Source organism: Electrona antarctica (assembly GCF_951216825.1).
Source record: "Electrona antarctica genome assembly, chromosome: 15".
Taxonomy (NCBI): Eukaryota; Metazoa; Chordata; class Actinopteri; order Myctophiformes; family Myctophidae; genus Electrona; species Electrona antarctica.
In genome coordinates, this window is record NC_136796.1 from 42,644,003 (window position 1) to 42,660,471 (window position 16,469).

Sequence of the window (16,469 nt, forward strand, 5' to 3'; positions counted from 1 at the left end):
GTATTTAGTCCGTCCGTCCGGAAGTCCACATAAAACGGGCCGGCTCCAGAAACGGTTCCAACATCGAGGAACCAATTTCGGTTCCTTTGATGTTGGATCCGGTTGTCCCGGTTCCGGATCCCAACCCTACTCTGGGTCCGGATCGGCTATTTTCAGCTGCCGCGACCCCGTCACCCGACAAAGTGCGAATCAGGCTTTTAATGGGATGCGTGCAATATTCTCAAGGACTGTGTGAAAGGGATTAGCCCCGCTTTACTGTATCTGTGTTAAAACCCCTGTTCTGATGGTTATCTCCCACTCCAGGATCATAATCATACATCATTATTCAGAATCTGGGTTTCATTATCAGAGAATTTAATTGAGGGGACCGGCTGAGAAAAGGTCACGGTTACAGGAAAAAAAAACAATTATGGAAATGATATAAAAAAAAAGGCTCATACATAATCCAGGAGCTGATCGACCTGTGACAAAACATTTATTCAAGTGACAAGATTTCATATTACGCTGTAATACATTACTGTAGGCTTCACACTGTTCACAGGTGACGTAAAAAGGGACACTTCACTTGTCTTTTTCAATCTTTCTATCCTATTGTTATTTTGTTGAGGACGTGAAAGGAATATACTTCACCTCAAAAAGTCCCCAGCTCAGAAGCCTTTAATTCATGGAGATTTGATTCGTTTTTTGTCACATTCCATGAGCCAATGATTGTACATTTTGCAGTGTCCGCTGCGGTATAGTGGATCAAATGCAAAAAAACGGTATAAAAGAACACTGTATAAGCTACAAAACAACTCTCACAGTGTAATCACTGATGATCCTGGTTTTGCTCTCGTTAAGATCGGTCTCCAATTAACTTCAATTAGTCAAATATTGCATTATTGGTAAATGTTATAACTCACTCTGCTCTGTGCTTTCAAGATTTCCAAGTGGGTCCTGATGCAGAAAAGGTTGGGAGAGCTAAAACTTCAAAATATTTTTTTCCGAGGGGCACTAGCCCCTCCTATATACAGCTTTTGTCCCCACACATATTTTGCCATTGACAATGAAAGGAGAAATTAGGTCTAACGTCCGCAAAAATATGACCAACCAATCACATAAATTCAGTTGTTCACGGGATGATGTATAATGATAAGAGCGCCCCTAACTTCACACAGGTGTTATTTTTTCTTCTTTTTTTAAGCTACTGTAGTCTGGCAGTTACTCTGAATATGGGGAAGCGTCGTCCTGTCCAATGTCCACATCTTGAGAATCACGTTGTAGTACATATCGTTGCTGTCGGGAGGAAACCTCATAACTCCATTTTTGAGGTTTTTGATTTTTTTTGTCATAAATCAGTTCTATTGAACACCCTTTACGTCGTGTTGTCGTGTTGTGTCGAAAATATTGAACCAATGGAAAGTAGTAAAATGTGCTTTGGACAAAACCTCTTAACTCCATTGGACCCTCAAAATGTCTGCTACGCCAACTTTGATGAGGCTGTATTGCTTTGTTTTAAAAAAATATAAGGTTTTCTTAATTTCCTGAAAAATTTATATTTTTCATTTCCTGAAAAATGAACATTTTGGAGTTATGAGGTTTGCTCCCGACAGCAGAGATATTTCATTGAAGCTGCCCCTTAACGTTCCTAGTAGTAACATCAATAATTAAACGAAGCGAGATCAAAGCAATATTTACATGTGACTCAATCGATAAGGCTTACATAAGGGCAGCGGTTCTCAAAAGTGGGGTTCCGTGAGGGGGTTTCCAAATGCACCCTTACATATGGGCCCTTACATATGGGCCCTTACATAGGCCCTTACATATGTAAGGGCCCTTACACAGGGGCCCTTACACAGGGGCCCTTACATATGGGCCCTTACATATGGGCCCTTACATAGGGGCCCTTACATATGGGCCCTTACATATGGGCCCTTACATAGGGCCCATATGCTTTTAATGAAAAGGTTTGAGAACCACTGGACGACTATGCTATGTACAGATCCCCCTCCCCCTCTTCGATGTCCCTAAATCCTAAATCCTTTCTCAATGCCAGAAATTCACCCCCTCCCTTTCCTCCTAGGCCCCGGCCTGTAAGGGCGTGTCCATGGTCTTGATGTGCACACTGGGCAGTGCGAACCAGGCCAGGGGAAGCTCCCGTCCCGCGCTGCTGTCGTCCTGAAACCTGATGTTCAGGTAGAAGTCTCCGGTGTTGAGGAAGAGCAGCGCTCCGGCACACCCCCAGTCTGCTTTAGGACTGACCTGCAGCCAGGAACAAAGACAATACAATACGTTCAGGAACAGTGAAATGTATGAAAAAAATAATGATGATGTCACTGGAGGACGGTTTCTAAACTGCCCACAGCCCTCCTATGAGACACAGACTGAGTAGAAAAAAATCGTGCCATTTTATCATGATTATTAGTGAGGACCTATTATATGAAGATAGATTGAAAAGTGGTGAAGTGGTCCTTTAAGTAAAAAAAAAAAAAATGTGAGTACTATCCACCAGTGCAGTGGCACCCCCAACACACTGACCGTGTCTCCCCAACACACTGACCGTGTCCCCCCAACACAGTGTCCCCCCAACACACTGACCGTGTCCCCCCAACACACTGACCTTGTCCCCCCAACACACTGACTGTGCCCCCCCAACACACTGACCGTGTCCCCCCAACACACTGACCGTGTCACCCCCAACACACTGACTGTGTCCCCCCCAACACACTGACCGTGTCGATGTAGAAGGTGTTGGAGCCGATGAAGGTGACGGCGTCCTGGAGCTCGTAGTTGTGCACGCCGTTCTGGTAGTCCTGGTAGGGCACCACGGTCAGGGCGAAGGGGCCCACCGCGCTCCCGCTGCGGTTGGTCATCCTCACCTCCAGGGTCACCGGCTCGCCCACCGCGCAGTCGGCCACGACGTCACAGTCACACGGCTTCCCGTTCACCTGCACATCTGGAGAGACAAAGAGAGAGAGAGAGATTAATTGACAAATGGTGTCATGCTATAAATGACCATTAGAGAGCCGAGCACCAATAATTATTAAGACTAGAACTTGACCGGCCTGGCTGGAAGGTGATGTTGAAAGTTGTGACGATTTTGACGTCGCAGCAAGCTGGGCAGTTGGGATCGTGTTTTGATCATAAACAATATTTGTACAGTAAATATGAGTTGCGTGGATGCAATGTAGTGCATCTGGATGGTGGATGGATGGTGGCATGCAGATTTTTTTTCGTGCATGGAGAGATGTGTGCTAACAAAGTGGTTTGGTAGGAGAAGGAGAACGGATAAACGGCCATGTGCTTGTGTCCATTAGGGTAGAAGGATAGGTTGAAAAGGTGGTCTGCTGGAAGAAACTTGCAGTCGCTCAATGTTAAACATTCAGCGCCAGGGGGCGGGGCCCTAGTTTTGGTCGGGGGTGCCATTTTGGCAATGGGACAAAAGAAAGAAAATGTAATTCTATTGTGCATGTCATGTGCATGTCATCACCTGCACACCAGATTAGAGGAATTTTCTAAATATGGATAAAAAAAAAGAAAATAATTAAAAAAATATATATATATATATATATATATATATTTGTTTTGCTCGTCTTAACGTCCCTGGCACTTAAACTGTTTAATAGTATTTGTAGTATAGATAACAGTAGCACAATTAGAAATGTGCACCCTATGGTCAGAAAAATAATGTAGCCTGTGTGTTTGACTATAGGGTTTGACTGGATATAGCTGAATTTATACAATGACCATAATGCTTCGGTGCACTCTTGTGGAGGGGAGGCTGCGCGGCTTGTAGTCCCCAATTTTGGTCATGAAAATATAGCACCATGACTAAAATATTTAAAAACACATATTACACACAGACAAACCTCAGGAAAGTGTTTCTTGTGTCCTAAACATCTTGATGACATCATCAAGATGTGATTCACAATGTTAATGATTTTTTTTCATACCTTCAGTTCTATAGGAAACACAGAATGGGGAGGACTTTTTTTTAAAATTATTTCCACACAACAGCTCTAAGGTTTATTAATTAATGACATAGTAAAATGTTGAAAATGAGTGGTATCCCCCTTTAAGAGCTGGCCGAATAGAAGTTAAGACGTGATTACTGTTTTAGCCTCTTCCTCGTTACAAAGATGTGTTTCACGGGTTTGGGAGTTTGTATTGCCGTTAATTATTCCCTATACGTATCTCACCTTGCCCCCGCACATGGACGGCACACCCACAGATTCCCCACAGAGGCTTGTCGAACATTCATACTAACACACTCACTCATTCACTCACTCCTCATTACGTAACTCACACTACATACTGTACATGTACGTACAGTACATGTAAAAGGACCACAATCTCTTTCATTGGTGTTAAAATCTAAATCAAGTATGTCTGCATGCTAGCCAACACGTTTTGGGGGTCCTTGATAGAAAAGAGTTTGCGAACCACTGGTCTGCGTTGGAGTGCGACACAACTAGAGATGTCCCGTATACTGTATCGGAATCGGGAAAAGTATCGGATCGGGCCCTTATTTGTCATATCGGGTCATATCGGTATCGGTGAATAATATGCCAGTCTAACCACCGATCCGAACACAGGGGTAAGGGGTTGACAGTACTATGGCAGGTAAATAAAATGTTGGGACATGTGGAGTTTGCTTTGGAGTTGCCCAAACTGCACATTTGAGTGAGGAGTCTCCTATAAACACAACACAAGATATAAACACAACACGAGATCATCACAACACTAGTATCGGTATTCGGTATCGGCTGCAGAAGTTGTGATCTCGGGATCGGATCGGGAACGAAAAAAGTGTATCGGGACATCCCTAGACACAAACCATATTGTTTTGTAACAAATAGGTCAGCTGCATTGTCTTGTTCTCCCGTTGGATGACACCCCCCCCCCTAAAAACCATCAAAGGGAGACCCGGGGGTCTCAGAGGAGATCAACCGGCAATGTAACCGCTCCCCATCTCTCTCTCTCTCTCTGCCCCCCCCCCCCCCCCCCCTAGCCTAGTCCCCAGGGGGGAGATAAATGGACTGATAAATGGACTGCATTTATATGGCCGCCCTTTCTCCTTTACAACGTATTTCACAGTCGCCCCATTCACACACACACACAACACATTCAAACACCGAGAGCGGAGGCAACCGTCCAAGACGAGCAACCTAACTGCTCATCAGGAGCAGTTATCAGGGCTCCGGTGTCTGTGTGTGGGCTGCCTCAAGAACACTTCAACACTAGGCTATAGGCAAGGGCACATTGTATTTGTAGAGCACATTTCAACAACAAGGCAATTCAATGTGCTTTACACAGAACAAGGCAAACAGAAATGTTATGTTATCACAAGACAATGCATAGGCAAAAAAAAAAGAAAAAAAGGCCCAAGTAATTCTTGAGAGAACAGCATGATCCTTTTCTATTAGGATATAGGCAATTTTACCAGAGGTGGTCAGTGTGAGAAAAAATTACGAAGGTCATTATTTTAAGAAGGTGAGAAGGTTTAAAACCCATTCTGGACGGGAACACATTTTGGTGTTTTAACTAAGCATTATGTTATACTTGAGCTATTGAAAAATAGCAGATCTACAAGCTCATAGCGCGCACGAGCTTGTAGGTCTGCTATTTTTGAAAATTCGTAAAAATGCGGCACAAATCTTTGAATATATATTCTTTCAGAGCGAACGTTTTTTTTATTTCGACGTCAGGCCTAAATGGTTTAAGAATGTTCACATTTAAACTGAGGTCTAAGAGCCCTGCCTCTGGAGCCTGATGCCATGGTTCACACCACAGGAACCCACGCAAACCTTGCAGGAGTGGGCAGTTTTTTTTACTACGTGAGGGTGGGAATGGGAGGTTCAAAACATATATCAAAAACCTGCACTGTCCCGAGTCTGGAAGTACACGTCCAGAAATCCGAGTACGAAAATCCGTTCACGAAAATATATTTAAAAAATATCTTTAGAGCTTATTTAGCTATTTTCTTTTCTGCTCAGCAATGAGCTATAATATACTTAGATGATTTTGATTTCTATATTAGGATAAATGTGCGTGACTGTAAAGACCAAACGGAAGTGGGGAGGAGGCTCCACTTCCGCTTTATATTGTACTCATGATAGAGCTTCCGTTGCTACAGACTGTATGACGGGTAAGTAAGTAAGTAGCCTTGCCGAGCCATGAGGCCCATAGGGGCAGGAGCCTATCTCCTGTTTCTGTAGCGTGAGGCAGCTCACCCCCTGGACATGACGCTAGTATGTCGCAGGGATTTAACCCCAATCCAACCCTTGATGCTGAGTGTCAAGCAGGGAGGCACTGGGTCCCATTTTTAGAGTCTTTGGTATGACCCGGCCGGGGATCGAACCCCGACCTCCCAGTCTCAGGGCGGACACTCTAACCACAAGGACACTGAGCTGGTATGACTGTATGATGGGAGCATTTGGAAATTGCCAGAGGTTAACAGTCGGCAACGCGAGACTACGCAATAGAGGATATGCACGTGACATCATCACCATACCCGGAAGTTATGTGGGAACGACTACTGAATGACAAAAAACTATACTTTCAGAAAAGTCCTATCAGAAAAGTCCTATCAGAGAACTCAATGTATAAACATTCCTGACAGGTGTATGCGTATTGCATTTATTTTTATTTAATACAAATGTAATACAAGCACGCGCACACACACACACACACGCGCACACACACACACACACACACACACACACACACACACACACACACACACACACACACACACACACACACACACACACACACACACACACACACACACACACACACACACACACACACACACACACACACACACACACACACACACACATGCACACGCACACGCACACACACACCTATCATAGCCAGCAGTCTGAGCCTAATGTGACACGTTATGCATGTGCTGTAGTTATATTTAGTTTCTTCAAAGTCCTGTTGCTAGGAGATGTAGGAGATGTGCAAATTATAGTTTGACTACGTTTACTGGCTGTAAAAAATAGGAGGATTAATTCCTTTTCTCGTCCAAAGTGACATGAAGGATTCAAGACCGACCGACCGACCGCACGCACGCACGCACGCGCGCACGCACGCACGCACGTCTCAGTCATCACCACCCGTGGCGTAAATATTTTCCATAAGTCAAGCCTTTCAGCACCTCTGCTTTAGTGCACACTAGTGAATCACCAAACAAACCGTAATAATAAAGCAACTAACCTAACAAGTCATTCTAAAAAAAACGTGTTCATTTTACCCATTTTGGGCGGGAACCATTTTTGGTGTTAGCATTATGTTATGCTTTAGCTATTGAAAAATAGCAGATCTACAAGCTCATAGCGCACCACTGAGTGGCGCGCTACGAGCTTGTAGGTCTGCTATTTTTTTTTAAATCGTGAAATATTAATTTCGGAAAACTGGAGGATTTAGAAGATTTTTTTTTTAATGCCGAGGTCAGGCTTAAATGGGTTAGAGGACCCCAGTTCCCCAAGCATCAGGCCACAGACCCCCCATAACAACTCTGAGAGTTACTGCTCTCTTTGGCATTGTAGGGCAGCCGCAGACAGAGTAGGCCTCTGCTAACCCATTTAGGCCTAAAAAAATGTCCTGACCGTTTTCTGAAAAAGCGTATGTTTCTGTATCAGTGGTGCTCAATGTTTCATGTCAAGGACCCCAAAAACTATATGTAATTGGCCTCCAGCCCCCCCATCTGAAAATATGTTGTTCCAGGGACCCCCTCCACCCAGAAGCAAAGATTTGAGTTAAAATGTTCACTCTGTAATAATATATATTCAAAGATTTGAGGCACATGATTTTTCAAAGATAGCAGACCTACAAGCTTGTAGATCTGCTATTTTATACTATACTATACTAGGTTTACTACTAGATTTCTTTTAAAAAACAGTGTTACAATTATGTTTTTGTGTGAACACACCCACCACCAGTGCATTAAGTATACCTGGTTTTCACCTTCAGCTTTCAGGAAGAAACCAAAAATACACAGGGAAGACATATTTGAATATTATAACCACGCCTGCATGGGGGTCTATTAGAGTAACTAGCCCTTCGTTCATTTTTAATTCACTAATAAATTCATTATTCATTTATCATTTGTTAAATTGGAAAAAGGGCTTCGTTAAGACCTCCATATTATTATGGTCAATGCCTGTGTGAAAAGTGGGAGCGACTGGTGCAGGCAGTGAGGAGCTACGGCAGTGTTTCTGACACACAGACATTCAGACATTGTCAGAATTATAGTATGAGTTAAATTGGAAAAAGGGCTTCGTTAAGACCTCCATATTATTATGGTCAATGCCTGCGTGAAAAGTGGGACATTGTCAGAATTATAGTATGATGATGATGATGATGATGATGATGATGATGATGATGATGATGATGATGATGATGATGATGATGATGATGATGATGATGATGATGATGATGATGATGATGATGATGATGATGATGATAACTCCATAGACACATGGAGGGTTTGAGATAGGTTGTAGTTGTAGGACTAATGACTAGTCTAAACCAAAAACTGTCTAAACTAAGTACTGCACCCGTTTTATTCCCTATAATCGGGGGCTTAATGTAGCAACTTTTGGCTAGTTTGGCTAACGGCCGATGTAATCTACCTAAAAACGGCCGAAATCCTTGCGCAGAAAAAGTACAAAAATCACGGCACTCCATCTTTAAAACTGTGGGAAGGCAAACACTCCATTGAAGCAACCTGGCAATTGTGTTGAAAACACAACCACTTTCTTAATTAATGCAAATCAGACTGCATGAAATTAGCCATGCTATGTGCATGTTATCTCAATTGTTATGAGCATTGTGGAAAAGATGGATGTCATGTGGGCGTTTCTCTTTTTTTTTGTTCGTTTTTTGTCATTAGGATGAGTGGGATAAAAATTGTTAATGGCAACATAATTCATTTCAGACAAGCCTGCCGTTGCGTGCAGACACAGTCCATCAGTCACAACAAGGTGTTACACAGGATAACATCCTGTTAGCTATATAGTTTATTTGAATTGCAAATAAACCCACACATCATAAAACATGTTGCTTAATTTTGTGATTTTTTTTGCCTGCTGTGAATAAATATACTTGGAGCATTACAAGAGTGAGTTTCGAGCCTTGGCTTTTCTTCATAGGATAATTATTTTACATGGACCACTTGAACCCTATAGCATCCTTATTCTGAGGAGAACTTTATTAAAAATATGAGGGGCTCCATCTTATCTCTTATCCCTAAACTTATTTGCCATTTTTTACTATTTTGAAAATCATTTTAACCCTCTTATGGCCACCCTAATTAACAGTGGATTGTGCCTTCTACCTGCACTATTCATATTTCTAATTCATCATTTTAATGCCAATAGAAACATCCGTGACATCATCATCATACTATCATCATCATCATCATACTATAATTCTGACAATGTCTGAATGAATGAATGTGTGTCACTGTGACTGCCGTATCTCCTCACTGCCTGCACCAATCACTCCCACTTTTCACACAGGCATTGACCATAATAATATGGAGGTCTTAACGAAGCCCCTTTTCCAATTTATCAACTAATACATTAATAATGAATTTATTAGTGAATTAAAAATGCGAAAAACCGCACCCAGGGCGCAGTACCCCCTGCGGCCACAAGGGTGGGGGGCAATGTCTCACAACGGGTAGGGCTAGTACAATATCTCATTTTAACATATTTCTTTCAAAACACATATAGCAAATCCATCAAAGAAAATTAAACCTAAAATTGGCTTCCTCTACCGTAATAGATCATGCTTTTCTAAAGAAAATAGAAAGAGGATAATATTCAAGCAACAATCATGCCAATATTTGATTATGGAGATTTGTTGTATATGCATGCTACTGACAGCATTTTAAAACCCCTGGATGCAATCTATCACAGTGCACTTATTTATCACAGGAGCAAGTTACAGAACCCATTGTTGCACGCTATACACATCAGTAGAATGGTCTTCACTGGCACTTAGAAGGAAACTGCATGCTACCCTGTTCACTTACAAAGCACTACTTGGCAAACTACCCCTGTATTTGACAAAGCTGCTAGAACCCAATACCTCAAGTTATGGTACCAGATCTCAAGATAGGCTTCTGTTGAAGGTACCAAAAACCTCTTCTAAACCGGGAGATATACCGCCTTCAGGGTGCATGCTCCACGTCCACGTTTATGGAATATCTTAAGACAAGTTGAAGCTGGATGTCTTTGTTTCATATGCTATTTTTAAAAGATTTTTAACTGACCTCACACTAGAAGAAGGCGTGTGCTTTTTGTAATATGTGTTTTTTAAGATTCTGATTCTGTTTCTGTTTTCTGGTGTATGTGTGTTTTTGTATTATATATTTTTGTGTGTTTGTCATCTATGTAAAATCATTGCTGTAATTGTTCTTTGTTTGTATACAGGCCACTCGGTGGCGCCCTATGAGCTTGTAGATCTGCTATTTTTCAATAGCTAAATTATAACATAATGTTTAAAACACCAAAAGGGGTTCCCGCCCAAAATGGACGTGAATCCAACATACACTGATGATATGGTGCTGTCAAACAAGTCTATGAAGCTATATGAAATCTACAAAAAAGTTTTCAAATGCTACCCGACCTATCTGTAAAATAGAGCTTTTACAAAAATGTCGAAAAATGTCGTGACTTCACACTTGTGTGAAGTGAGGAGCGCTATTATGATTATCATCATACATCATCAGCCAATCAAATCATCACATTCCGTGCTACAAACACACAAAGATATGCATAGGAGGAGGGGCTAGCCCCTGAAAAACTGAATAGGTGAGGCAAATTCTGTTCTGAAATTTTCTTATATACTTGTGGGGATGACATTTGACCTGACAAGTATAGCGCGCACACGCGTGCACACATTTCACTCATACTGATAAGACGAGAGAGAGAGAGAGAGAGAGAGAGCAATACAGTACATCGTACAGTACGGTTGGCTAGCTGCAGCAGAGGAGCACGGGGCAGCTCGTTAAGCGGAATTGTACTCCGCTAATAAAACAGGCCCACAAAACGCACAGCAAGGTAAATGTCAGCAGATTGGGCTGCTTTGGTAAGAGTGTGTAACTAAGTGAGAGGAGGAATAAATACATATAAAATCACCGCAACAGCTGTTCCCTCTATACTTGCTGCCTGCAACACATGTCCTGTTGCTGCCTGCCTGCCTGCCTGCCTGCCTGCCGCATCAACAGGTAGAAGAGTGATGATTCTCAGCTGTTTTGATTTCGAGAACCCTGACGATGCGTTATTGTAACAGTGAGCGACAGCCTGTCACATTTTCCCGGAAGTGTCGCTATTTTGTCTATTATAGGGACCTGGCAACTGCTGGCCGCACGGAACCATATACCACTGAATACTGCTGCACACGAGGACCATACCACTGAATGCTGCTGCACGCGAGGACCATACCACTGAATGCTGCTGCACGCGAGGACCATACCACTGAATGCTGCTGCACACGAGGACCATACCACTGAATACTGCTGCACGATGGACCATACCACTGAATACTGCTGCACGCGAGGACCATACCACTGAATGCTGCTGCACGCGAGGACCATACCACTGAATGCTGCTGCACGATGGACCATACCACTGAATACTGCTGCACGCGAGGACCATACCACTGAATGCTGCTGCACGCGAGGACCATACCACTGAATGCTGCTGCACGATGGACCATACCACTGAATACTGCTGCATGATGGACCATACCACTGAATGCTGCTGCACGCGAGGACCATACCACTGAATGCTGCTGCACGATGGACCATACCACTGAATACTGCTGCACGATGGACCATACCACTGAATACTGCTGCACGATGGACCATACCACCGAATGCTGCTGCACGTGAGGACCATACCACTGAATGCTGCTGCACGTGAGGACCATACCACCGAATGCTGCTGCACGCGAGGACCATACCACTGAATGCTGCTGCACGATGGACCATACCACTGAATACTGCTGCACGATGGACCATACCACTGAATACTGCTGCACGCGAGGACCATACCACTGAATGCTGCTGCACGCGAGGACCATACCACTGAATGCTGCTGCACGCGAGGACCATACCACTGAATGCTGCTGCACGCGAGGACCATACCACTGAATGCTGCTGCACGCGATGGACCATACCACTGAATGCTGCTGCACGCGAGGACCATACCACTGAATGCTGCTGCACGCGATGGACCATACCACTGAATGCTGCTGCACGCGAGGACCATACCACTGAATGCTGCTGCACGCGAGGACCATACCACTGAATGCTGCTGCACGCGAGGACCATACCACTGAATGCTGCTGCACGCGAGGACCATACCACTGAATACTGCTGCACGCGAGGACCATACCACTGAATACTGCTGCACGCGAGGACCATACCACTGAATGCTGCTGCACGCGATGGACCATACCACTGAATACTGCTGCACGCGAGGACCATACCACTGAATGCTGCTGCACGCGAGGACCATACCACTGAATGCTGCTGCACGCGAGGACCATACCACTGAATACTGCTGCACGCGAGGACCATACCACTGAATACTGCTGCACGCGAGGACCATACCACTGAATACTGCTGCACGATGGACCATACCACTGAATGCTGCTGCACGATGGACCATACCACTGAATACTGCTGCACGCGAGGACCATACCACTGAATGCTGCTGCACGATGGACCATACCACTGAATACTGCTGCACGATGGACCATACCACTGAATACTGCTGCACGATGGACCATACCACCGAATGCTGCTGCACGCGGACATAGGGAGCCTTGGGCCCCCACCAGGGAGCCTTGGGCCCCCACCGGGGGGGTGCCAGGCCCGAAGCCAGCTAAACCCACAACCCGGCTCTCCATCCGACCATACCACTGAATGCTGCTGCACGTGAGGACCATACCACTGAATGCTGCTGCACGTGAGGACCATACCACTGAATGCTGCTGCACGTGAGGACCATACCACTGAATGCTGCTGCACGTGAGGACCATACCACTGAATGCTGCTGCACGTGAGGACCATACCACTGAATGCTGCTGCACGATGGACCATACCACTGAATGCTGCTGCACGCGAGGACCATACCACTGAATGCTGCTGCACGATGGACCATACCACCGAATACTGCTGCACGATGGACCATACCACTGAATGCTGCTGCACGTGAGGACCATACCACTGAATACTGCTGCACGATGGACCATACCACTGAATGCTGCTGCACGCGAGGACCATACCACTGAATACTGCTGCACGATGGACCATACCACTGAATGCTGCTGCACACGAGGACCATACCACTGAATGCTTCTGCACGCGAGGACCATACCACCGAATACTGCTGCACGATGGACCATACCACTGAATGCTGCTGCACGCGAGGACCATACCACTGAATGCTGCTGCACGATGGACCATACCACTGAATGCTGCTGCACGCGAGGACCATACCACTGAATGCTGCTGCACGATGGACCATACCACCGAATGCTGCTGCACGTGGACCCAGGGAGCCTTGGGCCCCCACCGGGGGGGTGCCAGGCCCGAAGCCAGCTAAACCCACAACCCGGCTCTCCATCCGACCATACCACCGAATGAACCCTGCAAGTTCCTGACAGCAGGAACGCGCCCAGAGTCGCCGCTGTTAAAATGTAGCTGAGTCAGGTCGACATATTATAGGGCCACGACGGACCCTCATCTGATACATCAAGATGACCATAATCTTCAAGAGCCATGCATTGGCGGGGGGGCGGTATGTGAAAGAGAGTGATGCCCCCATTTAACCCATCCAACCTCCCCCCCCCACACACACACACCCTCCCTGTGATAAGACACACAGATCAAGGTATGGCTCGGAGATGAAACGTGCCTCTCTCTCTCTATCTTGATTTCTATCTTCTTATGTCCGCTATAGGCCCAGCTGTCACAATGATTGCAATTATCTGAGATCATCCTTGTCAGAATCGTTTACATTCCATCCGTATAAAATTCCTCTGTTGAATATTCCCGCTGTTTTTTTATATATATTTGAGAAAGTATAAAACGTTGCCAAAAACACAATTCACTTGTTATCACAATAATTTGTATACGCCAATTACTTTGAATGAATGATAGATTATTTTTAGTTTTTGTCACATTCCTACATTTTTATCGCTCAATTTTGTAACCTATATTTCTTTCACCCGGTGAAACACACACACACACACACACACACACACCCCCCCCCTAAAACACTATAGGAGGCTATAGGAGGGGCGCTAAAAATCGAAGTGTGAGGGTGCTCTTATCATCACACATCACATTCCGTGTCAGCCAATCAAATCACCACAAATCACTGTTGGCGTCTTCACTTTTCTGCCCTCACTTTTATCCTCAATGTGTATTTTGCTCAGCCAATGAAATCCACGCTATGGGGTGATCAGCCAATAACCAGCCAACGTTTGTGTTCACACAAACACAGAAAGCAGTGCATAGGAGGGGCTATAGCGCCCCTCAATAGTAATGTATACTCTCAAAGGAGGACTATACTATACTATACTGTGAAAGTTATAAGAAAATATTTTAAATACAGTTTTTATCTTCGCTTGCAGGCCTCCAAATAAATGTTGGCACATTTGATCAGGAATGCTAGAAAAAAACAATCTCCATGAATTCAAGGAGTAAATTCTAGGAAAAATGTAATCATTGAAGTATACCCCAAATCCCAACGGCTGTCAATAGGGTTCATTAACATTCACACATACATAAATATTGCGTATTGGTGGGAGTGAACACAATCCTCCATCATCCGTTAACCCATTTTGGGCGGGAACCCCTTTTGGTGTTTTAAGCATTATGTTATACTTTAGCTATTGAAAAATAGCAGACCTACAAGCTCGTAGCGCGCCACCGAGTGCCGCGCTACGAGCTTGTAGGTCTGCTATTTTTTGAAAAATGTGGTGCAAATCTTTGTATATAATATTCTTTCAGAGCAAACGTTTTAAACTCAAATCTTTGCTTCTGGGGAGGTCCCTGGAACAACATGTTTTCAGATGGGGTTCGGCGGCCAATTACATATATTTTTGGGGGTCCTTGACATGAAAACGTTTGAGAACGACTGACATAGAAACATTAGAAGGCAAATTTTGTAGAATCTTCTCTCGGGTCTAAACGGGTTAAACACTAATCGCACCTTCGGGATACACGTGACACTACCACGTTCTGTGCCTCGACCGCAAAACATCTCTTGAGCGCATAAGCATGAATAATGTGTATTATGCAAAGGAAGGTATTGCACAAAAAAAATCCTAGTGATGGTAGTATTTAATGTGCGCTCCGGGAAACCTAGTTCATTTAAAAAAGATCACACCCGTGTGAACTGAGTGGTGCAACTCCATAACCCCCCCCCCCCCCCCTCTCTCTCTCTCTCCCTGTCTCTCATTAGCAGGCAGCAGTGCAGCACTATCTCTCTCTCTCTGTTTCTGGCACAACAGCGCCACTTTTGGTAGGCATTGGTACTCGTGCTCATAGTGACATAGGTGAACACATAGGTGAACACACAGGTGAGTGAACACGGACATTGCTGTTCGTTGGAGTGGTTGCACCACTCAAAAACTTTATAAAACAGTGGTTCTCAACGTGGGGTCCGGGGACCCGCCAGGGGTCCTTGAGGGGGTTTCAGGGGGTCCCCAGCTTAATGATTGATTAGTTATATAAGGAACCAAATGGACCATTACGGGTCTGTAACTCTGACACTTAGATGAACGCTGAGGATATTACAGTGTAGATCCCAAAGATACAAATATGCAAGATACAAAATGGGGAACATCAGTCAGATGTATTTCCCCCGGATAAGATATTTGTCGACCAATCACAACACTTGTTTCATTCCACGAAGAATGTACTGTAAACAGATTTGTAAAGCGTCAATGTCATTTCCTTGAGCGGTACTTCCCGCAAAAATCCTGCTAATTCCGCCAAATTCCAGCACTTCCGATCATGCACTCTACACCATATTGCCCAGCGATTAAACAACATTGATACAAAGGAACACCCTTATCTATTGACAAAGATCAGATGTCCTTAAGAGCCACCCACACCAAGCACGTTATAACGATGAGGATAACTCTAAATATGTCGTTTTGAAAATCGTTCCAACTCAAATGGATGGCAGAGTCCACACCACCGATATCGATCACTTTCAGCGCGATTCAGCGAATCGAAGCATTGACAGCCATTCAAAAACCATTGGACATCCGGAACGCTATATCTATCACTCGTCCTCGGTAAAGACAAAGAATCGCCACCATTTACGTCAACGGTTAATGACATCATAGGACATGAACATTGCCCAAATATGGAGTGCATTCGTCACAGGTATACGTCATGGATGACGTCCTGGTACTCTTCAATATTCTTGGAGTAATCCCGATTT

The 16,469-nt window shown here is 44.5% G+C and overlaps 1 protein-coding gene across 1 annotated transcript in view; it reads right to left on the reverse strand.

The window, feature by feature from the left end:
- Positions 1 to 458: 458 nt before the first annotated feature.
- trappc9 (trafficking protein particle complex subunit 9) overlaps positions 459 to 16,469 on the reverse strand; it is a 493,006-nt gene continuing 476,995 nt past the window's right edge. The window contains 2 exon segments of the mRNA XM_079521861.1: positions 459 to 2,241; positions 2,712 to 2,935. Of these exon segments, the coding sequence (XP_079377987.1) occupies positions 2,059 to 2,241; positions 2,712 to 2,935 (407 nt within the window). The 3' untranslated portion in view covers positions 459 to 2,058.